At 33.7% G+C, this 27,460-nt stretch overlaps 1 protein-coding gene across 1 annotated transcript in view; it reads left to right on the top strand.

The window, feature by feature from the left end:
• The first annotated feature begins 1,892 nt into the window (after window positions 1-1,892).
• The window catches only part of LOC129218377 (phospholipase A-2-activating protein-like), a 62,868-nt gene continuing 37,300 nt past the window's right edge, over window positions 1,893-27,460 (top strand). Inside the window, exons 1-3 of the mRNA XM_054852618.1 lie at window positions 1,893-2,135; window positions 17,463-17,653; window positions 22,750-22,971. Coding sequence (XP_054708593.1) covers window positions 1,975-2,135; window positions 17,463-17,653; window positions 22,750-22,971 — 574 coding nt within the window. The 5' untranslated portion in view covers window positions 1,893-1,974. The remainder of the gene's footprint in view (window positions 2,136-17,462; window positions 17,654-22,749; window positions 22,972-27,460) is intronic.

The raw sequence follows: 27,460 nt of genomic DNA, 5'->3' as shown, positions 1-27,460 counted from the left end.
AAATTCCTGTGTGGGCCACTGCCTGCCACTATGTGTCACTTAACCAGTTCGATGAAACCCTGAGGACAGCTCTGATTTTTTTGATCGAGCTCCCTTAGAGGCATTGTTTCACATGGAGGACTTTGGGACCACAAGCATATTCCATGTCCCCCAGTCACCATTAATGAAGACGGTGGATCTTCGACCGACTGGGATCAAGCCTGTGACCCTCCGGTCACAAGTCCAATAATGTCTTGCTAATCAGACTACCACGGCTTTCGCTCTTTTAACACTGGTAATTTATTTCAGAGGATTTTTTTATTTTTAAATTGACCTTTGAATGGCTCGATGTGGACTAGGATTCTACAGTAATAAACAGAAAATTTCAATTTTTGAACTTAAGTCAGTCTGGCTCTGAGGTTCCCCAAATGACAAAGTTAATATTTTAAATAATCTTTCACAATTAATTATTTTTAGAATTCTTTGGTCACCTTTGATCAAATTTATCTTTTACTGGGTTGTGAAGTAAACAGGCCGGGATTTTGTCTGAAAACCGGGGCGTCTGGCAAACCTACCTATAGGGGTTCAATAAATTTTTTTTCAGCTAGAGTCAAGGACACTCCCTATTTTTTTAGATTTACTAATAGTATTGCACTGTAAAAGTTTTAGCTTCTATAGCAAATTTTAAGATGGTGCTCAATGACTCCTTAATTTAACATATTAGCCATACCATAGAAAATGTCATAAATTTAGGAAAATTTAATTTTCCAAGCTGTTTTTTTTTTTTGTAAATAATTACTTTATTGCAATGTATATGCATATTATTAGTGTATATTATAATATGTAGCATTGTTTCTTCAGTTCAAAGGATTTTTTTCACTCCCCTCCCCATACTAATAAAGTTTGGGGGAGGGGGTTGAGCACCCTCTTTCAGTTAAAATAGGAAGCTAAAATTCTTCCAGTATATTACTACCCATATGTATAAAAATATTGAGGGGTGTCCTGTTTTCTTGAAGAAACTTTTTTTCTACATGTATTTCTGAATCACCCTAGGGTTCATGCAAATGTGTGTCAAGTGAGAGATTTCTACCATTGAAATTAGCATCGGACCAACCATAAGAAAAATAAATGGCCAGTTTAAAGGGTGGTCGAGTTAACAAAGTTTCATTGCAACATGAAGTTATTATAGAGATGTTAGAAATTTTGTGGACTAATTCGACTAAAAATCTTGTGCACATACACAACAAACACAAGGCTAATAACATCTCGTGAATGTTTTGAGCCGATAACTACCTCCCTTGAAATTTTTGTTGAAGAATAAACTACTTTTGCTCCCAGCTCCACGAACGGGATCTGTTGAAAACTTTTCTATTTTAGACAATACATTTTTCTCTCATATTGCAATCGGAGGTAGAGCAAATTGGCTATTTGTTAGAAAAAAAATTACACTAGATTAAAGAAAATCAAACTTTTCTGTACTGGAGCAGAAATTATTTGTATGTCAATGGAAATGTAGCAGACGGAATAGCGGAAGGCAGAAGTAGTAGAAGTAGCTTCTCGCAGGGAGAGCAAACCGCTTCGATAATTTGGTCCGAAGCGAAAAGTAAATGTTTAATAGCATTATTCAACCAAAGCTATATTCTCAATGGTTATGTAATAAATCTATGTGTTCTCCTATTGTTTTCTAATTTAAAATAACCATAAAATTAAATATTCGAAAAGTAGTACAACTCAACTTATTTCACGTTTCTTCAAACGAGCGCTAAATGCTACTTTTAGGCAACCCTAACCAGATTCTCTTCCTAACTATCCAATCATAGGACAGTAAATGGAAAATGGGAGGTTAACATTCGGTTACGTTCGCTTCGGAGATCTTCGGGAATCAGTGACGATTTGCGAGTCAAGTTGAAAGGTTTGTTGTGTAGATCTCTTTGTTCTGAAAAGTTTCGATCTGTTCTTACCGTGCGGCATTTTCCCATCTTTTATTAAATCACGATGGATGTAGATCAGATCGGCCAGAAAGTGAAGTATGCCATTAAATACAGTATTCCAGCTCATACTGGTGATGTTAGAGCTGTAGCGGCTATTCAACATCCAGAAAATTACATAGTAACTGGTTCTCGAGATACACTAGTTAAGCTTTGGGCTCCAAACACGTAAGTAATTTTATGCAAAATGTAATTTCTTTATGTCAGTTTTCATATGTAAGACTATTTAACTGCATGCTATGATTTCTATTATTATCGAAAGAAATAGTGATGAAGTATTCATGGTTTCCAAAACCGAAAGTGATGTAAAATAAATTTGAGTAAGTGTCTGCTTTCGTAATCGATTTCTACAGTGTTGACAAGTAATATTAAGAAGAAATTAGCTATTTTGCTGGGTAATATTAGTTATTTTTGATAAAATCGGCCAGTATGGCTAAGTGATTGCTTACTGATGTTCTTACCATGTTTTGTTCTGACACATGCCAATATGTGGCAGAAGTAGTAAAGTTAGAAAATTTTGTATTAATATCAGTCAGTTTTAATTACTTCAGCCTGTGTGGCTTAAGTGATTGCTCCCTCGTCTTTTGAGCCCTTTGGTTCCGACACATACCAATATGTGGCGAGAAAAATTTTCAAATGGCGAAGTTTATAGATGAAAGAACAACTAATCGTGAAAGTTTTGTACTGCTTAATTCATTTTTAAGTCGACTTCTCTGCAATTTATTAAAACTAAAGCTGTCAAATTAAGACAATAGTAAAGTAAGACAAAACAACGTTAGAAGAAGCACAAATTTGTAAATTACAGCAATTGCTGTAATTTACAAATTTGTGCTTCTTCTAACGTTGTTTGGTCTTACTTTACTGTTCAGCACAAAGGTATTTATTTATCTTAAGACAATAGTGACCAATTGCACATATCATGTAGAACAGTTTGGTTTTGTTCTGACTAACTTTTCTGTACATAACTGCAAATGATATGTATAAATTTTGCCCATTTTATGCATTTTTTTCCATTAAATCTTTCTGCAATTTATTGGGAGTAAACCTATTAAAAAAGAAAAAAAAAAGTGATTAATAGCCCAATAACATATGGATCAGTTTGGGTTTTGTTCAGCCTAATATTTCTATTCATAGGTACAAACATGGAATACACAAAATGTATTTAGTTTTCAATTTTATTATGTATTCATCTAACCGCCTACAATTTATAAAAAAATTTAAGCTATCAAAAAAAAAAAAAAAAAAGTACACCGACAATAGTACATATTGTAAAAATATTTTTTTTTGTTCTGACCAATCTTTAAGCTCATAACTGAATATGGAAAGTAGGAAAATAAATTCAATCCTGTTAAAAATATTATTTTGACCAATTTTTATTTGTATTTATTATGATGATCAACTGATAGATATTTGCTGTCTTAAAAAGTGCCATTTTCTAAATAGTAATACCATTTTTATACTTTTGATCAGTTTAGTTTCATTCTGCCTAATTTTTCTATACATAGCTACACATAGAATATACAAAAAGGTTTTAAGTTTTCAATTTTATGCTCTATTCATTAAATTCCCTGCAATTTATTAGAATTAAATCAAAACATTGTTCCTGAACTATAATACATGTGGATTAGTTTGGTTTTGTTCTGACCATTCTTTTAAGCTCATGACTATGAAATGCAAGAAAATAAATTGGTTCTATTTGATTATTTTATTCTCAATTGGTATTAAACCTATCATTATTGTCAACTTTAGACATCATTAGTGATCAATAGCACATATTGTATGGCTCAGTTTGGTTTCATTCTCTGGCCAATCTTATTTGGAGAAATTATCATGCAGATCAACTGTTAGATATTAATTGCCTAAATAATTCCATTTTCAAAACAACAATACTACTACCCTGGCTAATGGGCCGTAATTTACTGAATAAACAATACTATTATTTTTATAACTTATTGATCAGTTTGGTTTTGTTCTGCCTAAATTTTCTATACCTAGCTACAAAAAGATAATCTACAAAATGTATTTAAATTTTAATTTCATCCTGAATTTATTAAACCTCCTGTAATTTATGAAAGTATAAGCTATCAAAAAAATGTTACTGGTAATAGTATATATTGTAGGGATAAGTTTGGTTTTGTTTTGAATAGGGATACCCACCTAGGGGGTTCATGGCAAAGGTTGCGCCATTAAAGTGTGTAGGGTGGTTGTTTTGAGGGATGTTTTTCTCATTTAAGAGGGGGGCATACAGTATTGAGGGGGTGTGCCCTTGCTCTTAGGGGGGGGGGGGGCACCGCTTGTTCTGACCATTCTTTAAGCTCATAGCTAAATATAAAATGCAGGAAAATAAATTGAACCCTGTTGAAAATATTAATTTGACCAATTTTTATTTGAATTAACTATGATAATTAACTGGTGGATATTTACTAAATAAAAAATTATTAAACAAAAACAAAAAACCCGACTGCGTAAAAATAAAAAAAACTAAAAAGAAAAATGTATAAATCCAGTAGTTTAGAATGTTATTACGTACTTCTGAATGACTACACCGTTGAAATAGTTTTATAACCGTACACAGATAAGGCAAATCATAAATTCAAAAGCAGAATAGAAAGATCAACAGTCGAGGCCCATTCCTTTCTGATTCAAAGAACCCCGTAAAATTTGAATGGTCCCCGACTGTTGACCCTTCTATTCCGCTTTTGAATTTATGATTTGTCTTATCTATGTACGGTTATAAAACTATTTCAACGGTGTGGTTATTCAGTAGTACTTAATACCAGTCTAAACTGCTCGATTTATACATTTTTCTTTTTAGTTTTTTTTTTGGCTTTTATGCAGTCGGGTTTTTTGTTTTTATTTAATAATTTTTTTATTTTACATTTTTTATTTAATTTTCATTGACTTATTATTATTGTAAGACGGTACATTTCGCAACCTTGTCATTTCATTGGGAGAGTTTTGGTGCACGAACTTGAGTCAACCACAGCACAGCTATGTTAACAGCCTGTAAGATGACGTGAAATCGGAAACGTCGTCAGTCAAGTCTTTCTCGCAAAACTAAAAAAGCCTCTCAAAGTACATGTCGGGAAACTCAGTCACTCAAATCAAGGCAAAAACAAATGCAACATATGAGAAATGAAAATCGAATGAGTCGACTCTCTTTCTTTTGGTGCTTATTGTACGGGTTTATTTTGATGAGGACTACAATCTGAGTGTCTTGCCTTCGTTATGCATAATATATTTTTTTATTACAGTACAGAATACATATAAAGAACACATGAAAGAATTTACATCAGAAAGAGGGGAAAGTACATCCGGAGCGAGGGTGTCTTGACCCACCGCTTCAAGTGGGAGAAGCAGTCGCTTAGACCATTCGGCCAATGAGACCCTAATTAGTAGACTTAGTAAACAAAAAATTTCAGGCAGCAAAAACTACCTGTGTCGCACTCTACCTGCGTGCAACACAGTGTGCAGCACCCAACGTGCACCGATCCCAAACTGACAAAATATGGCAACTGGTTGTTGATATGGTGAATTTTGATTACTGTCATGTGTTTAGTAACACTCTCAAGGTTAAGACAAATCGATTGACGTAAGAATTACCAAAATTGGCCAGGCCGTTTAGCCTGCAGAACACCACATAGGAACAAACATACATACATAGACTTATAAACACATTACCCTCCTTTGCATTGCGCACGCACAGTCGGGTAAAAATTCAGGCAGCAAAAACTACTTGCATTTGTAGCACGCAGGTAGCGTGCGACACCCAGCGTGTGCCGATCCAAACTGATAAAATGGCAACTGGTTTTTGAAATGGTACTTTTGATTACTGTCATGTGTTTAGTGACACTAACAAGGTTGAGACAAATCAATTGATGTAAGAATTACCAAAATTGGCCAAGGCGTTTAGCTTGAAGAACGCCACATAGAAATGGACGTACATGCATAGACTGATAAACACATTACCCTCCTTTGCGTTGCGCAAGCGCAGTCGGGTAAAAATTCCATTTTCTAAACAACAATAGTATTTTAATAAATTTTTTGATCTGTTTCGTTTGTTCTGATTAATTTTTCTATACATAGCTGCATGTGGAATATACAAAAAGGTTTTAAGTTTTTTGCCTATTCCAGGGACACATTGTAAATTTTTGATAGCGAGGCGGGCCAACAATTCAGCAGTATTTCAATTTTGATAATTTCATTAGAGCTCCCCCCTATTCCTATACACCTACAACAATGAATACAACACAGCGAACCAAAGCACAAAAAGTCAGCGGTTGTTAGCTGCTACTGCCCCCCCCCCTCCCCGGCCATATCTCCGTTATTTCAAGGCATGGAAAAAACCTGACTCTGACACCATAAACGATCTTGCTTCAATTTCCTACATTGAAATTTAATTTATAAAAAAAGTGAGATTCTATAAAATGTGCAGTTGATTGCTTTGAGGAGGAGATAGATGCTAAAAGTTATTAGACTATAAAAGTTTTAGGCTGTTTCTGAATCGGAAACAGGACGTGGGGGGATTGAGTGATATTCCTCGGAAAGAATTCCAAATTAAGTTTTAGTCAATATTTGGTGGTGTTAGAGATGGTTGAGTGACAAGTTTCAGAGTTCATATCCAGAGAAATTTTCAAAATTAGCCTTTTTAAGCAATCTAAGTAAAATTAAGAGAAAAAAGGGGATATTTTTCAAAAATGAAGTTAATTTTAAGTTATCTTAGGTGACGGTCAAAGGCTTTTCCTCTCACAAATTAGTTTTGAAAACACCATTCCAGACTATCATTGATTATTTGTGATGTTAAGGAAATGAAGATGTTTCTAATGCTCTCTTCGGAAACATTTTGGGAATAAAGTCGTAAAATTACATTTGATGATTTGTGTAATGCAGAATTCAGAAGCTATTCTACAAGTTTTTTTATAGTTAAGTTTTCAAAAATACAATTTTAAGGTAATCAAGACGTTCGGGAAGAGAATGATGGCTCTCCTCAGGAAATTAAAATTCCCGAAGCACAATTATATGATTTTTCTAGTCAATTGGGGGGGGGGGGGGGGGGGGGGGGGGCTCTAAGTGGCTCTCCTTCAGAATTTTATTTTTTTTTATCAAAGACCCAGAAATACAGTTTTAAACTCTTTGGTAATCATAAGGAGGAAAATGAAAATCTCAGAGGTAGTTGCTCTTCTTTTTCTCCCCATGCCTACACCCATGCTCAGTAATTGATTTTTGGATTTGCTGGGCTTAGTTTTCTTTTTAAATGCTTAAAAGAAATTATGTTATCAAATTAAAGAAAAAAAACTTTTATTTTTCAGTTGTAAGCTTCATGCAGGCCAGGAAAAATCAGCTTGCGAGCCATATTTGGCCCGCGTGCCGTACGTTGGAGAGCCCCGCTCTATTCATTAAATTTCCTGCAATTTTTAAGAATTACAACTATCACAACATTATTCCTGAGCTATAGTACAAACAGTGGAGCACCGTTTATACGTTTCTCTTTTATACGTTTTTATGAATTACACGTTTTTTAAATATAGTCTAATACACATGAACCCATATCTATTATGCGTTTTTTCATTTGTACGCTTTTTTCATTCAGTCCCTTCAAAAACATATAAACGGTGCTTCACTGTATTATTAGGCTGCATCTTATAATGCCCTTTTTTTTTTTAAATTGAATTTCTTGTTGGGCACCCCTTCAATTGCCTCATTAAATGTAAAAACACACACATAAAAGTTTCGTATAATTTGATCAAAATTTTGGGGTTGCTAGCAGTGATTAAAATTACGTTCATTGTGAAGAAAATGGAGTAAAAATTAACTCCCTGTTTTTGACTCATATTTTTAATCAGCATGAAATTAGGCTGGTTAGGTAAGAAACATTGTAAAAAACCTATTTCTTATACATACATTAAAATGATAAGCATTTCGGGGTTGTCATATTATGTAATAATGTCAAAAAAAAAAGCCTGCAGAAGTTTGATTACAGCATTCATGTCATAGGTTTACACTTTCGGTCTTTTACATTCAATGATATTGTAATTTTTGTCTTCTTGCATGTGACATATACAAGCCTTTCACTGGTTGCTACTTATCATCCAGACTATTTGACAGTATCTTTTCTAAACCTTGATGTTTCTTTGAATTTTAATTCACATCATCTGCTGGGCAGCGTTTTGCTGGAGTAGTTGTTCTTTCAGGTTTTGTTAAGGAAGAAACCATTCTGGAGTTTTCTATCTTCAGAAATGTCGCCTTCAAACAGAATAACACCATCATGTTCTAACAAGTAGATGTTCAAATAAGATTACTTAATTTAATTTCTTCTTTTTGCACAAGCCCATGCCTTTTGTAGTATTAATTTAATTGCTGACTTTAAAAATAAGAGCAGTTATGATCAGTTCAAAAGGAAATAATGTTAAGTTTTGCTTTTAAATAGGGAAAGGAGATAATTGATAGTGGACACCACACAGAATCAATGATTGCAAGAATTAAAGGGGGAATTGCGGTGCTATTTCAAAAATCCTTAAAACCATTGCAGAAACAATCCAGTTTAAAAAATTTTTAAATCAACATTTAAAAATGCAAATAAAGTAAAGGCCAGGAAGATTGCATCTTGACTTAAAATGTATTTTTCTAAAAGTAATAAAAAATACACATTACGAGTTTTAGCTTACTTTAAGAGAAAACTATGGATATATTCAAACATTTCAGAGTTGAGCTTTGATTTTGAGCTGTCACCTGAATTGCACAATGCACAAGTTATCTATTTTTACGCTAAAAAATTCTTCACTTATAAATAATTTCTAAATTTTTTTGTGTAATGTCTCTTTCATTCATTTCTAGTTTTTATTCCTTTTGTAATGTAGCTACTTCTTATTGTAGTATAGATATTTTAGCTTAGCCACTCAGTCAGATTTTTAAAAAAATTTTTTTTTTTGTGAATCTAACTGAAACCGCTGAAAGTTCTTTCTTCTGCAGTATATGTAACTGATGGGTTTAAAATGTGTTAGCTATTTTAACACTTGTTCCTCACAAAGTCTAAAATAAAAAATTAACGAAAATCATTTCAGCTCAACAAACGATCAACTGAAACATTTAACTAACTGGTTAAAAGTGATCAAGAACAGTTTTTATAACATTGAGGCAGATGTTAATTTCTTTCTTCATGCACACTGCCAATGCATCCTCTGCTTTAATTAAGGCAGAGGATTAAATACTCCCCCGCAATTCAAATTATACAATATCAATACAATACAACATTCAAAACAATATATTTGTGTTAAAAATTACATTTGATGTAGAAACAAATTAAGTACTTGCTGAAGTACAATAATTTCACACTATTTTTAGTTACAAAAACTAACATTTTAATTGTTCCTTCTGTTGAAAGAATACAAATACCCCTTACATTTCTTATTTATGTGGTTCCACTTGACAACCATAATTTTGCTAAGACTTTATCGAACCCGGATCAATAAGTTTTGGGCCCCCCATGCAACAAAATCTGTATGGCCCTCCCCTGAGTCCTGCAGTGTATATTTGCAATGTTAATATAAATCTTAGTGCTAGCTTTTTTCACATGCACTGCAAGGTCTGCTGGTAAGCAGATCCGGACCTGTACTCAATTATCACAATCATTATTAGTCTCAATTATCCTATTAACAGTCCATTTTCTTGACGGCAAATTTTCTTTTCGAATGAAAACAAGAGTCCCTACTTTAACAATGTTTTTGCTAAATATGCATTAATTTCTTTTCTGCAAATTATTCAAGGAATCCTTTTCCCACACATGGGCGGATTTATGGGGGGACAGAGGGGGGGCAATGCCCCCCCCCCCCGAGTTTTGGGAGGACTTTATATAGTAACAACACATCTTCCAAAAATTAAAAAAAAAAATTCTTTTCTTTTTTGAATAGTTCAGAAGGGCATGGGTGGATTTATAGGGGGGGCATAGGGGGCAAGGCCCCCCAGTTTTGGGAGGACTTTATATAGTAACAACACATCTTCCAAAATCTTAAATAAAAAAAATCATGATTTTTTTCTTTTTTGAATAGTTCAATGAAAATGAAGTGAAAAGCAAATGTCTTTTTCTGATGGGAGAAAAGAAAAGGAAAAAAAACGAACATTAAATACAAATAGTACAGCTGTCACTGGGTTGCTGTTAATGTGTCTAAATTCACTATTTTGGACAGAAAACCATTTGGGCAAGTTTCTAAATGAAAATATAGGCTAAACAAGCTATACATTAAGCTGCAACACTTATAATAATTGACGATTAATTTAACAAATTAGAACCTAAAGCAAAGGGGGAAAAAACTCCCCCTCCCCATTCGCGCTAATAAAACAATCTACTCGTTATGATTTGTGTCCACATTTAAAGTATTATTTGTGCATAATATTTATGTTCTTAGTAGATTAATTGGTCTTTTGAGAAATTCTAAAAAAAGATAGTTTTTTTACCTTCTCTCTCTCTCTTTTTTAATTTTTTTTTAAGAGAGAGAGAGAAAGAAAATAAATACTATCGCAAATTGAATAAATTTCAATTATCTGAATGTCCTGATTAAATGAATCTTTTTACTTAGAGGGAGAGTACAATTTTACTTACTTTATAAATACTGTTTAAAAAGTAAGGTAAGTCATAATCATCTAAGTCTAAGTGAGTTAGTCCTTGTCATTATTGAAATCTAAATAATTGAGTCATCAAAAGTTTTGGAAAAATTTGCTGAAATTTTATAAAAGTTTATAGAAACCTAACAAAGATTGGTAAAATCGTAAAAATCCTTTAATCGTAAAAACTGACGAATTTTCGCAAAAATTACAAAAAATCAATCAAAAATCTGAATTACAACCAGGGCCGAATTTTCCTGTAATATGAACAAGCTATTGCTTAGGGCCCCCTGCTTTGAAGTGGGTTCCTAGCTCCAAAAAAAAAAAAAAAATCATGATTCGTTCCTTAAAAAATGGAAATTGCTTGAAAAAACCAATTTAATTTTTAAGTGCTTGAAAACCTTGAACATTTGGAAACGTGTGGCTACAAACCTTAAATTTTAAAATTTCTAACAAATGGTAGAGGGGGAGAATGCGAAAGTATGTCAAATTCGGCTCCTTGCCACATCCTGTATTAAAAATGTAAAAATCATGGTTCTCACATTTGTAACATATTATTTGAAATAAATTTTTGTGACTCACATGTTTCATATATTGCTATTTATTCAATCCCGAATGCATTATTTTGGAAATACTTTTGTATTGATTGCTTTTATCTTACTTCTGCATATTGTCTATCTGTTTAGCACGGAAAAAAATACACACTACTTCTATTTCTTTTCGTTTTCTGCCCCACTTGCAACTGAAGAAAAGTTGTTGTCAAGAGAAATCTATGGTTTCTTTTTTCTTTTAAATTTAAAATAGCTATTTCTTACAAAGATTAGAACAGGACTGTAAAAATTTACAATCAAGTACTAAAATATCAGAGACTGGAATGTACAAATGAAGTGTGTTAAATAATTTTATTTATTCTAGAGTCCTTGAAAATAATTAGATAAGTCTTTGAAAATCCTAAGCAAAGTGGGCTCTAATTACTTCTACTGCATATTGTTAATCTGCTTACCCAGGAAAAAAAATGATACACTACCTCTATTCCTTTTCGTTTTCTGCATTACTTTTAATTAAAAAAAAGGTTGTTGTAATGAGAAATCGATAGTTTATGTTTTCTTTCAAACTTAAAATGACTGTTTCTTACAAAGTTTTAACAATATTGTACAACTATATAATCTAGTTATCAATTTCTATGTCTATCCAATTAACCTTTATAAGGCTTCAAAATGTAGAATTTTATATCCATTTTACAAAATTTCCTCTAAGGGAGAAACCCCCGGTCCCCTAAAATTGGAGATATTCTATTTCCCACTTAAAAGGGAGCCTTGCACCACTCTCTTGATACCAGCTCCCTCTCTTAAGGTCAATTCAAAAAGGATAGCATGAAAACACACATTAATGAAAACAACACATGAAAAAGTTAAGCATGGACATGTATCACAGGAAACAGACAAAAACATGGGAGTAGGGGGAGGGGCAATAAAAATGTTGCTCAAAAAAAAAAAAAAAAAAAAAAATCATGCCCCCCCAGGAACTTAGTCCTAAATCCGCCTATGTTCCCACAACTTCTAAATTCATTGACTAATTACAAATACAAATACAAAAGTGACGACCAGCAACAGGCTCTGGGCCCAGCTAGACTGGTCCTAGTCAATTTACAATCCCCAGTGAAGATCAATGGCCCTCTTAAAACTATCTCCCTTGCTCATTACCACCTCTTCCGGTAAACTGTTCCAAGGTTCCACTACCCTGCTATAATATTAATTTTTCATAATATCCATGTTAGCCTGAGATTTAAATAGCTTAAAACAATGACCCCTTGTCCTGTTTTCAGTGCTAAACTTCAGCCCCGTAACATCTTTCATTTTAATAAATTTAAACAACTGAATCATGTCCCCTCGGTCTCTTCTTTGCTCAAGACTGTACATTTTTAACCTTCTAAGCCTGGAATCATAGCCTAAGTGAGAGAGTCCATTTATTAGCTTGTAGCTCGCCTTTGAACTCTTTCCAATACATTAATGTCTTTCTTAAGATAAGGAGACCAAAACTGAACCTCATACTCCAAATGAGGTCTTACCAAACTTCTATATAAGGGCAGAAGAACTTCTTTAGATTTGTTTGAAATAGATCTATTGATAAACCCAAGCATCTTATTGGCCTTGTTACTAGCAATGCTGCACTGTTGGCTAAACTTTAAATCCTGACTTATTAAGAACCCCAGATCAGTAACTTTGTCTGCCTGACTAATGACTGAACCTTGCAAATAATAACTTGTACGCTTATTTCCATGCCCTAAATGTAACACTTGACATTTCCCAACATTAACAGCCATACCCCATTTATCAGCCCACTCCGTAATATGATCTAGATCCTCTTGCAGCTGTTTTGCTTGTTCTTCATTATCTACAGTCCCTATAACTTTTACATCATCAGCAAAACAATTCATGTTCCCAGAAATATTTTTGTGAATATCATTTATAAAAACAATGAACAAAACAGGCCCTAACACTGATCCTTGAGGAACCCCGCTTAAAACCTCACTCCAATTAGAGTAATTTCCCCTTACAACTACCCTTTGTTTCCTTCCGATCAGCCAGTTTTTTACCCAAATGAAAGTTTTCCCTCCTATTCCTATATCAGCTAATTTGCTAAGTAAAGCAACATGCGGTACCTTATCGAAAGCTTTTTGAAAATCAATGTAAACAACATCTACAGACTTCTTATTGTCCAAAGCCATAGTAACTTTGTCATAGAAATGTAATAAATTAGTTGCAAAAGATTTGCCTTTCCTGAAACCGTACTGAAAACTAGTCAATAGATTATTAGTCTCTAGAAAATTTACTATCTTAATTTTTATCAATGTTTCAAAGGCTGGCCCTAGTCAATTATTAGTCCCCAATGGAGATCAATGGCCCTCTTAAAGTTATTCACCCCCTTGCTCATTACCGCCTCTTCCGGTAAGCTGTTCCAAGTCTCCACGATCCTACTAGGGTAGTAGTTGTTCCTGATTTTCAGGTTAGCCTGAGATTTAAATAGCTTAAAACAATGATTCCTCGTCCTGCTTTCCGGGCAAAAATTTAATCCAATAACATCTTTCATTTTGATAAATTTAAACAACTGAATCATGTCCCCTCAGACTCTCCTTTGCTCCAAGCTATAAAGCTTATTACTTATAGTATCATAATCTAAATCCTAAGTCTGCTTACTAAGTTACACATATTTTGTTTTGTTTTAAATAGAGACATACCGAGTACTCGGTAACTACTCGGTACTCGGCCTACTCTGAGTAGTTGCAAAAAATTGAATATTGTCCAAGACAGATACTAAAATTTATAAAAAAAGAGCAAGCATTATATTCTGCAATCATTTACAAGTAAAATGTATAAGTCAAATTTAAATTTTAAGAATAATGAAGTTTGTAATGCTTCAATGGAATAAATCTTTATTTTAATATATTAAAGTTAATAAAACTTATTTATTAAAAATTATGCAGAAAAGGTAAGTATAGAAAACATGGAATTTTTATAGAAAAAATGGATTTTTGCTTCAACCAAGAATTAGTTATAAAAATATAAAATTATCTTTGCTTAAAAAATAAAAGGAAATAAAACAACGTTTAAAGTACTGTGCAGGAATACTGCAGGCACATGTTTTGGCATTACAAGGAATTCTTTTTTCAATGCACAGAATGGGAGCTCGTGGATTTATCGACAAAACTCGAATTTTTTTGTCGCATGTCTTTACATTCTTTAGCTCACGTGGTATACACAGAAAAAGACGTTCCTTCTAATGGGGGGGGGGGGCAGAAACACGTGTCTGCAGTGTTCCTGCACATTTGTTTTATCTGCTTTTAAAAATTATTTATATTTGGCGGACTAGAACTATAATTGATTGGTATATACAGTGAAAACCCTCCCAACGTATACCCGTCAAAGGCAGACACCCCTCTTATGCGGACAATTTTTAATTCCCCAGTTCCAATGCAAATAACATTCTTAAGCCCCTGTCCTGCGGACACCTCTCTATTGCGAACAAAAAAAAACTGTCCTGTTAGTGTCCGCATTAGAGGGATTTTACTGTAATTTGTTTTAATTCCAACTTGATTAATCATACCTTTTATTTATTTTTAATTTTAAAAATAATTTTTTTGTAAAATTTTAGACACAAACAAAATCTTTTAAATAATAATCATAATTAAATTTCAGATGGAATTTTGTTTTAAAAACTATTATATGGACAAGGAGAACTATACTACTATTCCAATAAGTTCAAAATTCATCACATGTGTGTCGATGGTTCTTTTTAAAACATAATTGGTACTTGGTAACTCGGTTGAGTAGTGAAAGGCTGAGTACTCGGTAACTCGGTACTCGGCCAAGTAGTGAAAGGCCGATTACTCGGTACTCGGCCAATGTTCTACTCGGTACGTCTCTAGTTTTAAGATTTAAAAAAAAACTGATCATCTAATAATTTATGTAATGCATCATTGCAAAGACTTATACAAATAGAACAAATGAGGCAGTGAGAAAAGCAAAGGGATGGACATTTTCAAGTTTTGAGTAAAACGTGTTTAAAGATAAGGTCCTAGGTAGGCAGGCTTTCATTGATTTTTTTTCCCACATCACGCTGCTCTTGCCCTAAGACAGAAGAGGAGATCACCTACCATTTATACTGGTTATCTCCAAATTTTTGATTTTGCGACTTAGTACATCCCTTCGCTTCTCACTGCCTCAAATGGGCTTTAAGAAAACCATTATGTTTTTCATTGTAGACATAATTTCTCCTGGTTTAATGCATTTAGAAGTACAACTTCTTTTTTAAAAAAATCTTGTTAATTAAAAGTCTCAAATAAGAAGACAAGTTCTGAGGTTTTTTTTTTCCAATCCTAATGTATTCCTTATTTTTTTGCAATAAAAATCCAAATAATGAAACTATTCTTTTAACCATCTCAATATTAAAGACATTGTAATATTGAAAATCAACATTTTTTTTTTATTCTTCTACTATTACATCAATACTTCAAACATCATTCTTTTATTAAATTGGGATTAAAAAAGTTCTTTAAAAGATGAAAATTTGACATTGAACTTTTTATAAGAGCTCACAGTTACACAGATATTTTCTGTTCTCAAAATTTTATACATCTTTTTTTTTCTTGCTCTGATTGTGTTGTCTATCATGGATGCCAAAAAGTGAGCAAAGTTTTTTCACCCTCTTGTCATTGAAATATTTTATAGCATTTAGATTTATATGGTACTACAAATTGCTTAAATGATACATGATTTACCTCTGTGAATCTTAAGTAATTCAGCAAATTAGGAAGTAAAATGAAGTTTTGACTGAAATCTGCTTTTTGGGCTATTTTGAAATGTAAAAGAGAAAAGAAAGAAACATAATGAATAGATAAAGACAACAAACTACTTGGACCTTTTCTCTATCTAATTTTAGACAAACATAGTTGGTCTGCCATATATTCAAGTACCTAATAAGAAAAGTTGCATTGATTTAAGAAAAAAGAAAAGCTATTTATCAAGTTTGTGTTACATTAAAAAAAAAGTTTACGAATTTATTAATCTGTAATTTATCTCTAAAGCTTTGCTGGTTATTTTGCATTAATTGGATTTTACATCTTCCAATCATATGTAAAATTTATGGAAACATTTGGGAGAAAATGATTTAGTTTTTCAAAAAAACTGTTAAAAAGAAACACATAGTTTTTAAAACAAAAACCACCTGGTTTAAACCAAACAGCCAATTATATTTTCATTCAAGTATTGTCTGCTGTCAAAATTTACTTCAGTAAATAAATCCATAAAATAAATTATTGTCTAATATATATAATCATATAAATTCAACTTCTATTTATCCATGTTTGTTTTAAAATTATTAAGTATCGTCTACTGTCAAAACTAACCAATATGCTTAGTTAATGAATAGAGAGCAGAAAATTATTATGATTTACACAGTTCTAAATGTGAAATTTTGAAGATTATTCGGAAGGCAGTTGCTGTTAGATTTGTATCAACAAACTAATGCAATAGCTTAGTCTCTTAGTCCAAATACTTGGAAAAGGTTTTCAGAATTATTTAATAATATATAAAGCATATTTTACTGAGCTATTTTAGTTGTATCTGTGCAGATACTGACTAGTAATAGCCACTGACAGTGAAATTAACCTAGTATAAGATAACATTGTTGATGAGACAATTTGTCGTGTAACTACATTCATTAATTTATACTAAAAACTTTTACAAAAATAGGCACTTGCATAGGTTAGATCAAATGACTGCAGTGAGTTGAACAATATGTTAAGCCACAGTTCAAAATGAGTTTTGAAATTTCGATCATGAATTTCTCATTTTTAACTCCACTGCCTATACCACATTTGTGCATGGCAGTATTACACTTTTAAGTCACAAAATCATAAACAATTATTTTACTTGGAAGTTGCACCAGATTTTGTTACTGTACTTCTGTATCTCAGAAATATAGTTATACTGACTCTACTTCTATATGGGGCATTCCACGGTATTTTTGACATTATGTAGAGTCCGTAACGTGACCTTTTTTTGCCATAACTTTTTAATTTACCGTTTGATTTGCAAATTATTTTATTTTGAGCTGGTGTGTTGGTAGGAAAAGATAAAAATAAAATAATATGCTAATCAAACAGTAAATTTAAAAGTTATGGCAAAAAAGGTCACGTTACGGACTCTACATAAATGTCAAAAATACCTTGGAATGCCCCATATATAAGCTTAATTTCATCCTGTTGTCAACGTAGGAAAATGTTTTTACTGCCATGGAACGCTAGTTTTTCTAACACTTCAAAATTTACCAATAGATTTGTAATAAAGCATCAATTTCTTCTATGTATGATCTTTTTTTCTTTTATTAAAATTTCAGTGAAGGTGTTTATGAGGAAGCAAATGTATTCTGTGGAGCAACTAAATATGTATCTTGCTTGTGTGTATTGCCAGCTAGCCATGAATATCCTGAAGGTTTAATTTTAGCTGGAAGTAGTGACTGTGCTATTTATGGATTTGCAGTCAATCATTCAGAACCTGTAATGAAATTGCTGGCTCATTCCGATAATGGTGAGTTTTGTTAAGGTTTTTCTCAAAGGTAGTCAATATAACGACTTTATGTTAATGTTTAATCTTTAGATTATGCGTATATGAGAGTTATCTTTAACTAAAGGAAGAGGGGTTTTTTTTGTACTGGATTTTATAAATCATGGCTCTAATGCATCTTAAATAATGTTACTTTTACTGATATCTTTTAAAGGTAAATATATAAAATTTATATTACCTTAAAAGATTATATCCCTTCATAAAATTATATTTCGGTTGAATTTAAAAATAACGAAAAGCTACCCAGTTAATTTGACTCTTGAGGGATTTCATATCTGAAGTTTTGGTGGGACATTTAATGGTAATGGGATATATATTTAAAAATAAAAATGAAGCACAACACTAGACATGGTTGATTTCTGCAGATTTTTAGTCTTCATTTGTTCATTGTTAAATGTTCGTCTCATTTATATACAGTAACCCCTCTTTATATCGCGCTTTTCGGGGGACAAAGAAAAAGAGCGATATATCCGAAAGCGCGATATAACGGAGGGCATTAAAAATAGTTATGTCTAATACACAAGTAAATTGGCATTCGTTCTTTTTGACATTAGTTTCTAATGGTTTCGATGTGGGTACTATCACACCTATTGAAATTTAAGTAAATTTTCACCGTCAGAAAGTTAAAATCATCAAATGGCGAATGAAGACGATCTTTCTGAGCTACCGCGAGATAAGAATGAGCATTGCAATACCCTCTTATTCCGAGTAGGTTTTCTTATCCATTTTACTTGCTGTAGAAAGGATGTGAAAAGTAAAAGAAACCAGATTGTTTCTAGGAAACTATTTCCATCCGTCCAGATCATTATTCCTTTCTTTGATGCAAATCCTGGTTTGTGCAACCAAGTACAAATCTTTTCTGTACTAAAAGAAGGGCGTATGTTCTCTTCTACATGGGCTACTATGACACTTGCTTGATGTCTCTCACTCCTTGTAAAGGCAATGTATCAATACAAAAGAAGATGTCAAGTAGTTTACAGACCATCTTAAACTGAAATATACTGTGCGGGTATGTACATTTGGATGACAGGAATTGCTGCTGCTTTTCCAGCGAATTCAGAAGAATTGCTGCCTTTTGTTCATCGACAAAATAGAGAAGGAAGAGACCTTCTCTGTGCAATACCATATGTTTTCAGAAATGGTCTCAAACTTAAAGCAAAGTTTTTTCTTGTTTTAGGCTTTAATATTTCGGGAGACAGAAGAAAAGAGCGATATATCCGAATGAGCGATATAACGAGCCGCGATATAACGAGGGGCTACTGTATGTTTGCTTTTTAGCCATAGCAAGGTGCCCATTATAAAAAAATTTTATTTTGTGCTTACCTGTTTAGTTTGCTTGTTAAGGAATTTCAAACACTCTGATTACAAAGGAAAGTTATAATTACAGAACAAACTAAAAATATTATTATTCTAAAACTTATTCTGTCTGCAATTTCAAGAAGAAATACCCTTTAAAAAGACAATAATACAAAAGTCACTGCAGTGGACACTCAACTGTTGAAATTAAGTTTTGGCGAAAAAAGAAACTAAAGTACTAAGTACTACTAAAGTACTAAGTAGTAAAAAACTTGTTTTTTACTACTTAGAATACTTTAAAATATTGCTAGATTTAATATAATTGTTCATTTTATTTCCAAAATGGCTGTAAAAAAGTGGACAGTATAAAGCAAAGAAAATTTTTGGATCATAAAGAAAGGAATTTTTTCTAGGGGTATTTTTTCGTTTATTTATTTTTCAAGTTTGCTATTATTATTTCTAACTGAAATGTATAGTTTAACTGTTTTGTTATATTGCTCTTGCATTTCAACAAGATTTTAAAACACATTTTGAGTCCTACTGATTTGAAGTTGACACAGCTAATATTATTATGTGTATTATTTCTCAAATGTTTTTTTTTTTTTTTTTCTAGTTGGAATGCCATAATTTTCTTAATAATTTTGATTTTCATAATTAAAGTACCATTTTAAGGAATTTTTTTCACAACTTTCAGCAAAAAATGAACAGAAAATTCACATTTTTGCTGTTTTGTCAAAGAATCTCTTATCTTTTGTATCATATACACATTTCTCTATTGTATAGCACCCAGAAATGGTGGTCCATTGGTTCAATTGGTTAGAGTAGTGGTTCTCAACCTTTTCACTTCTCAGTAGAGACGTGAGTATTCGGTAACTACTCGGTACTCAGCCTACTTGGCCAATTTGCCGAGTACTCGGTACTCGGCCAATACCGAGTAGTTATAAAAGATTGAATACTGTTCAAAGCAGAATTTACAATTAATAAGAAAGTGCAAGGAAGTGTAATATACTGCAATCATTTACAATTCAATTTTACAAGTCGAATTTAAATTTTTAGAATAATGAAGTTTGTTATGCTTCAATGGAGTAAATCTTTTATTTTAATGCCCCAAAGTTAATGAAACTTATTTATTAAAAATGGGGCAAAAAAGGAAAGTACAGAAAATATGAAATTTTTATATTGTTTTTGTTCGAAGCATAAAAATATCTTTTCTTAAAAAATAAAGCAACATTAAAAGCACAAATGTGCAGGAACACTGCAGACACATGTTTTGGCATTACAAGGAATGCTTTTTCCAATGCACAAAATATGAGCTTATGGATTTAAAGACAGATTTAAAGACATTAAAGTCGAATTTTTTTTTGCTTTCATTAGCTCACATTTTATGCACTGAAAAAGTCATTCCTTGTAATGCAGAAACAGGTGTCTGCAGTGCTCCTGCACATTTCTGCTTTTAATGTTGCTTCATTTGCTTCAAAAATTATTTACCTTTTACGAACTAGAAGTATATAGATTGATATAATTTGTTTTATATTATTCCAACTTGATTAATCCTACTTTTTATTTATTTGTTTATTTTTAATTGAAAAAATAACTTATTTGTAAAATTATTGACACAAACAAAATTTTTTAAATAATGCGTGATTAAATTTCAGCTGGAATTTTGTTTTAAAAACTATTATTGTGATATGGAGGTCTATTCTATTACTCCAATGAGTTCAAAATTCGTCATGTATGTGTCGTTGGTTCTTCTTAAAACATAATTGAAACTCAGTACTCGGCCGAGTAGTGAGAGGCTGTGTACTCGGTACTTGGCTACTCAGCCAAAGTGTGACTCGGTACGTCTCTACTTCTGAGGATCCAGGGTTGGCAACCTTTTGATAGTTGGTGGTTTTATCAGGTTTAACCACGGTTTTTACCATCATGTAAAAAATCCTTTTTTGACATGAAGTGCTATAAAAGACCCCAAACATTATTTTGAATCGACTAGTTGCTTGTGTGTAGAATAAAAAATATAAAGTCTGTAGAATAAAATGGCTATTGATATAAGTAGCAAAATATTTAGAAAGTAAATAAATAAAACAGACATCTTTAGCATTTATGTTTTATATTTAGTCCCATTTTACATCTTTTCCCCCTCAAGTATATGCAGTAACAAAATACCAGATTTAAAACTTTTGTACACCAAGTTCATTTTTAAATTTGAAAAGGATCAATCCGAAACTGGAAAAAATCCTCTCAATTGATGCTGAAATAAATAAACTATATATTGGTGCCCAAATACATTTGCCATTAGAAACTTAAATGAATTTGGTCGTTTCAAGCAAATACCGTATTTTCCTGCGTATAATCCGCGGATTATCTGCTGAAAAAGGCGAAGTTTATGAGGTGCGGATTATACGCAGCCGTGGATTATCTGATTTTTTTTCCCATTAACACCAACGCATTGAACTTCAATATTTTTACAGTAGGATTCACAGATCGAGACCGCATGCCAACTGAATGTTATTTATTTTACTAAGCATGCTTGTTCTTCCTCGCTGCCTGCCTGTATGTTGGTTATTTTACGTTGCTTGAATTTTCCTCTTGGCGATTCAGGTCATGTAAAATAAGCAAGATTACAGTGATATAGGTAGCAATTTGCACAAGTTTAAACTGTTTGCTCCTTTGTCTTGACTCTTTGTTTTTCAAGTAATTAGCATTCTATAATCAAGATTTGAAGAAGAAATCATTATATTTTAGATTAGATTTCAGATTAATTTTGATTTTGCCTTCAAAGTAATTACTTCTTCACGTTTTTAGTTTAGTTGCTCAAATGGTATATTAAATTCAAACTTGATTTTTTTACATTGTATTATCCACGGATTATACAAAGTTTTTTTTTCTTCAGGCCAATTTTAGGACCAGCGGATTATAGGTCGCCCGCGGATAATGCATATGAAAATACGGTATTAGCTTATTTTTAAAGAAGGAATAGTTATACTAGGTTACACAAAAATGTTAGTTTCAAGAGAAAAAAAACAGTGTTGTCAAATCAGGTGTTTGTGATCCAAAATTTCCGATATTTCCGAAAATTTTGGGTTTTCTGTATCTGAAAATTTTGATCAGGCAACATTCTAAAACTGAAATATTATATTTAAAAAAAAGACATAAAACGTCTTTAAAATGGTTGTTTTCAATGATTTTTGTATGCATAGAATTAGATTTTGTATGCATAGAATAGATTTGAAGAGCTTTTGCGGGGGGGGGGGGGGGAGGGGGAGGGGGATCCAGCTTCCGAAAATTCCACACTGTCTTCAGAATATTTTAATTGAGTCCATTTGCATCCCTGTGTCAAATATATTTTGATAACTTATAACTTAACATTCAGTCCTGTACTGATCAACTTAGTTTTACTTTCACTCAAAAGAAACAAAGATACATAAATCCTGACATAGAAGGATTTTTAGATTGATCAACTGGGATTGATAAAATACTTGAACTTGTATCTAATTGTTTAAGTTATAAAAAATATTTAACAGAACTACTTAAAAATTTGGATTTAACAGTTTTAATATCCACAGCTTATTTTTACAACACAACAGATTCATTATTTATAAACTTATTTTAATTAATTTTATTGATTTAATTTTAATTAACTTGATTGATATGATGTTTAACTTTTGTTAAATAATTTTTCAGCATGTCATTGTTAATGTCATTAAAATTATTTAATTAAAAAATTTACTGATTTTTATGTTGTTTACACATTTCATTTCCATTAGTTTGTTGCTTGTCTGCTGGACCTTTTGGGACTTTTGTAAGTGGATCATGGGATAAAACAGCAAGAGTATGGTCTGGCCAGCAGTGTCATATAGTTTTGACTGGCCATATGGAATCAGTTTGGGCAGCTGAATTTCTACCTGAACCAAATCTTGTACTTACTGCTTCAGCAGACTTTGATATTCGTTTGTGGCGCTCAGGAAAATGCGAAAAAGTTTATAAAGGTATTGTATTTTTTCTCTTCTTATATTGTAAAATGTTTACAATAAACAATTGAAACAAAGCAGACTTGTGAGGAAGATTTTTGTGAACATGCATACTGATTTTCCGAACTACATTTTCAATAAACTCTTTTATTTGAAAAAAAATTTTCTACTTTGGGATATTTTTTTCTCTTTGACGATTTCTGTAAATGTGTATATAAGGTGTGACCAGTAGCATACCTTTAGTGTCTTGCTCCCCTGGCAAACCTGAAGTGTCCCCCCCCCCTTTTCATAGAAATTCGATAAGGTCAATAATACCGGGTGATTATGAAAAAACTTTGCCAACATCTGCACTTCTATCGTCCGTTCTATTTAACCGATCAAGATGATATTTCAAATATAGTTCTTTTGAGATATGCGCTCGAGATTCTGTGAATGGCAACACAGTGGCCCTCGCAGTTACAGTGACAGAAACTCGAAGTTTTCAAATGGCAACGCCTACTTTTTACCATCGCAAAATGTTCAGCGCATGCGAAAACCCTAAATAGCGTTGAAACGGTACCAATATGTCTAAAAACGGACGTGTTCTGCAAACACAAAAAAGAGTTCTGAAAACCGGCCAATAAAACACGATCTGGGCGCACGCAATAAATTTGCATGTGACAGAGTCAAGAAACCAATCACAGAACGCCGGTCGCCAGATGTTCAGCGTAGGAAACCTATAAAATACCAAGCGGGTATGCGAAGTCGTCATTCGGGAACTCGCACATGCTGACGATATGAGTCTTCCGAGGAAAGTTCGCGGTGAATTGATCAAACTCTATTACCAAAATGGGATGAACGCTGCGGAAGCCTTGCGTGTGTATCGCCGCAATCATCGACAACGACGCGGCCCATGTACTCTGCAAGCTCTGCGTGATTTAGTGCGGAAATTCGAAGATACAGGCTTCACCTGTGACAAACAGCGCTCCGGACGGCCAACTGTTTCTGAGAACGTTGTCATGGAAGTACACCATACAGTGACTACAGGACACACAGACACCGCAAGAGGCATAGCGCGTGTGTTGGATATTCCGAACTCAACGGTCCGCAAGCTCTTGCGCTCGGTACTTCACATGTTTCCTATCGGTTCCAGCGCATCCAGATGTTGGAGCCGGGTGACCCACAGCAACGTCTGAACTTTGCAAATGAATTTTTGTTACGATATGATGCGGATAACGATTGGCCACTTCGCATACTATGGACGGACGAGGCACATTTCACCTTAAATGGCAGCATTAACACAAAGAATTGTGTGCACTGGGGAGAGACGAATCCTCATGCTGTGGCGCCAGTACCATTATATGACGCCAAAGTGACTGCGTGGTGCGGCATTATAGCTACATTTGTTCTGGGCCCGTTCTTCTTTAAAGAAACGACCCCGACTGACCTTGCAACATGTTCTGTAATGGGCCGTCGGTATGCAGCCATGCTGGAAAATTATGTCTTACCGGAGTTGCGTCGGCTGAATGCACTCAATGACATTGTTTGGATGCAAGATGGCGCACCTCCACATATAGCGACGTCAGTTAAAAGGCTCCTGGATCAGCATTTTGGTGATCACATCATCTCACGCCATTATCCTTTTGCGTGGCCTGCGCGATCCCCAGATCTGACACCTATGGATTTCTGGTTTTGGGGCTATCTCAAATCCAGAGTTTATCTGTGCAATCCTCAAACATTGTCGGACTTAAAGGATTCTATACGGCGTGAGATTGGAAACATCCCTCATACCATGTTGCGTGCAGCGACATTGTCCACCGTCTCCCGCATGCAATACGTAATTGGCTGTGATGGCACTCATGTGGAAAATGTTTAAAATTAATAAAGATTTTTTTTTCTCTATGTGTTCTCATCATTGAGCAGTGTCTTGTCTCTGTCGTATGCATTATTCCTCCGTGCGCCTTGAAGAACTGTTTGTATGTGTATAACACGTCGGTTTTCGGACATATCGGTACCGTTTCAACGCTATTTAGGGTTTTTGCATGTGCTGAACATTTTGAGATGGTAAAAAGTAGGCGTTGCCATTCGAAAACTTCGAGTTTCTGTCACTAACTGTAACCGCGATGTTGGGCTAAATGCCTTTATTTTTGTTTCTTGAAGGATTTCACCAATATTGTTTAAAAAAAAAACATTTTGTGACTTACCTTTTGCCATTCCGGAGAAAAACCTTGCGCGGGAAATCCCATCCACCTGCCACCGACACTCAAATGTCCGAGTTTGAATCGGAAGTGTTCGGAAAAATATGTGGCACGCTATGATTGGTTGCCGTCATTCGGCAGACGTTGGTAAACTTCCGACAGAGCACATGTCGATCACATGAGGAAACCATGTTGAGGTGTTAAGTGCTGAATGTCAAATTAAATAAGAATTGTGCAACATGCAAGCTGAGTGTTTCCGAGTTGTGTTGTTCTTGCAATATGCAAATAATGTAACGTCACATTGTTTCGAGCAAGGTTGAATCTGGCTATAAATATGCAGACCGGCCGTAGCTCGATCGCTACTGCACTGCTACTTTTCTTTTACTCGTCTCCTCGTCTTGTGTTGTTGGTGTTTGTAAATGTGTTCGTCTATGTTATCATAAGTTTTTTTTTCTACTGGCCTCTCAGGTGAGGTCTGATCTTTTCTGAATAATTCACTGCTGATGTCTTCAGTTTGGAAAGCGCGTGCTGCTATGACGTCTATAAAAGTGAAAAGTTATAATTGAATCTATGTGGGACGTTTGGTCTCCGAGGAAAGAGGATCGTGTCCATCTTCGATATTTTTTTTTCCTGATGTGGTGAACTTTGCTCACAAGGTATGAACTGACCAGCCTGCAATTCTGGTGGAAATTGCTATGCCGTCCATCTACCTGTGAGGTGTCACTATGGAACATCGACAGGACTTTTGATACCTGCATGGACTTATTGTAAGATCTCTTTTTTTAATTTTTCTTCGGAGAACCAAATCATTGTATTGTAATCATTTTCTTAATATATGTTAAATAAATGTTTTTCAGTGTAAAGAATGATTCATGTTTTATTTTCTTCGGGCAGACCACTCCCTCAAATTTTCAGTTGGAAATGAGTTGCCTAATTTTCAGCTTAGCTGTAGGCTATTAACCTCAAGTTATATCCAACACGCGAGGGCCACTGTGTTGCCATTCACAGAATCTCGAGCGCATATCTCAAAAGAACTATATTTGAAATATCATCTTGATCGGTTAAATAGAACGGACGCTAGAAGTGCAGATGTTGGCAAAGTTTTTTTATAATCACCCGGTATTATCAATTCATTATGACATATTAATAGTGTTCATTTTTGAAACAAAGATAGGGAACATTTTTCAGTTCTATTTATAGCAACATATTTTTTTCTTCAAAAGCGAATTATTTTTAAAATTATTGTTGAGAAACACTAGAAGAATGTGTGGAAAAAGAAACATAATTTACACATTAAAAAAAAATAAAGAAAAAGGAAAATGTTTTTACATTTCAAAGATTCTATTATGATTTGAAAATTGAAACAAGTGTAAAAAGTTAAACTTTACTTGGGACTATTTCAGGCAAAGCCATCGAGCAAAAAGTTGGGGAATACATGGGTATGGGGGGGGGGGGGGGTGGCTCAGTAACTCTTTAATTTTGTCAAATGCATGCATAAGTGCAGAGACTTAGAAAGTGTTTTCAGCTTCTATTTTCGGAGGAGAAGGAAGTCATTTCTAGATATAAGTACAAGCAATATTAACCAAATTACATAAGTGGAATATTTACTCAGAAATAGGGAGATTTTCTGAACATAGGAAATTTTCTGAAATAGTTCTATTAAAAACGCTCTTTTAGATGATCTTTAGTAATGTTAGGCGTAGAGGAAGTGGAGGTTCAAGGCTCATCCCCAGAAATGTTACAAAATTTAAACCAAAAAGAAAAAAATAATTTGAAGTTTAACATCTTGAATTGTTTTTCGCAATCACGAGCGTGTGTGTGCGTGTGTATGTAGGCGTGAGTGTTCGTGTGTGTGTGTGGGGGATGGGTATGTGTATGTAGGCATGTGTGTTTGTGTGTGTATGGGTAGTTGTGTGTTTTTGTGTGGGGGGTATGTTTATGTGTGGGTAGTTGTGTGTATGTGTAGGTGTCTGTATGTATGCATGTGTATGTGTAAGTGTAGACAAGAAAGTGACGCAACCTGGAGACGGTTTTCGCTAGAGGAGCAGCATGACGTGACCGACCATGGATGGTATCCAAAGATGTTAAAAGGGGGGGGGGGGACTCCACCAGTAATTTTACAAGATTGAACTCCTAAAATAATTTTAGAAGAACTTTAATGCTGTTGAGAGGAGCAGTTCCCCGGAATCCTTTTTGAATTGAAATCTTATTAAGGAGATTGTAGACCATCTTCTGGTAGGCATTAGGCATAAAATTGGAGTGCAGAGACTCTCCAATGCCAGGTTTTAGAAATTAAAATCCCCAAAACACAATTTTAGACAGTTTTCGAA

The sequence above is a fragment of the Uloborus diversus genome, chromosome 3 (genome assembly GCF_026930045.1).
Source record: "Uloborus diversus isolate 005 chromosome 3, Udiv.v.3.1, whole genome shotgun sequence".
Taxonomy (NCBI): domain Eukaryota; kingdom Metazoa; phylum Arthropoda; class Arachnida; order Araneae; family Uloboridae; genus Uloborus; species Uloborus diversus.
This window is presented reverse-complemented; position numbering and strand designations above follow the sequence as displayed.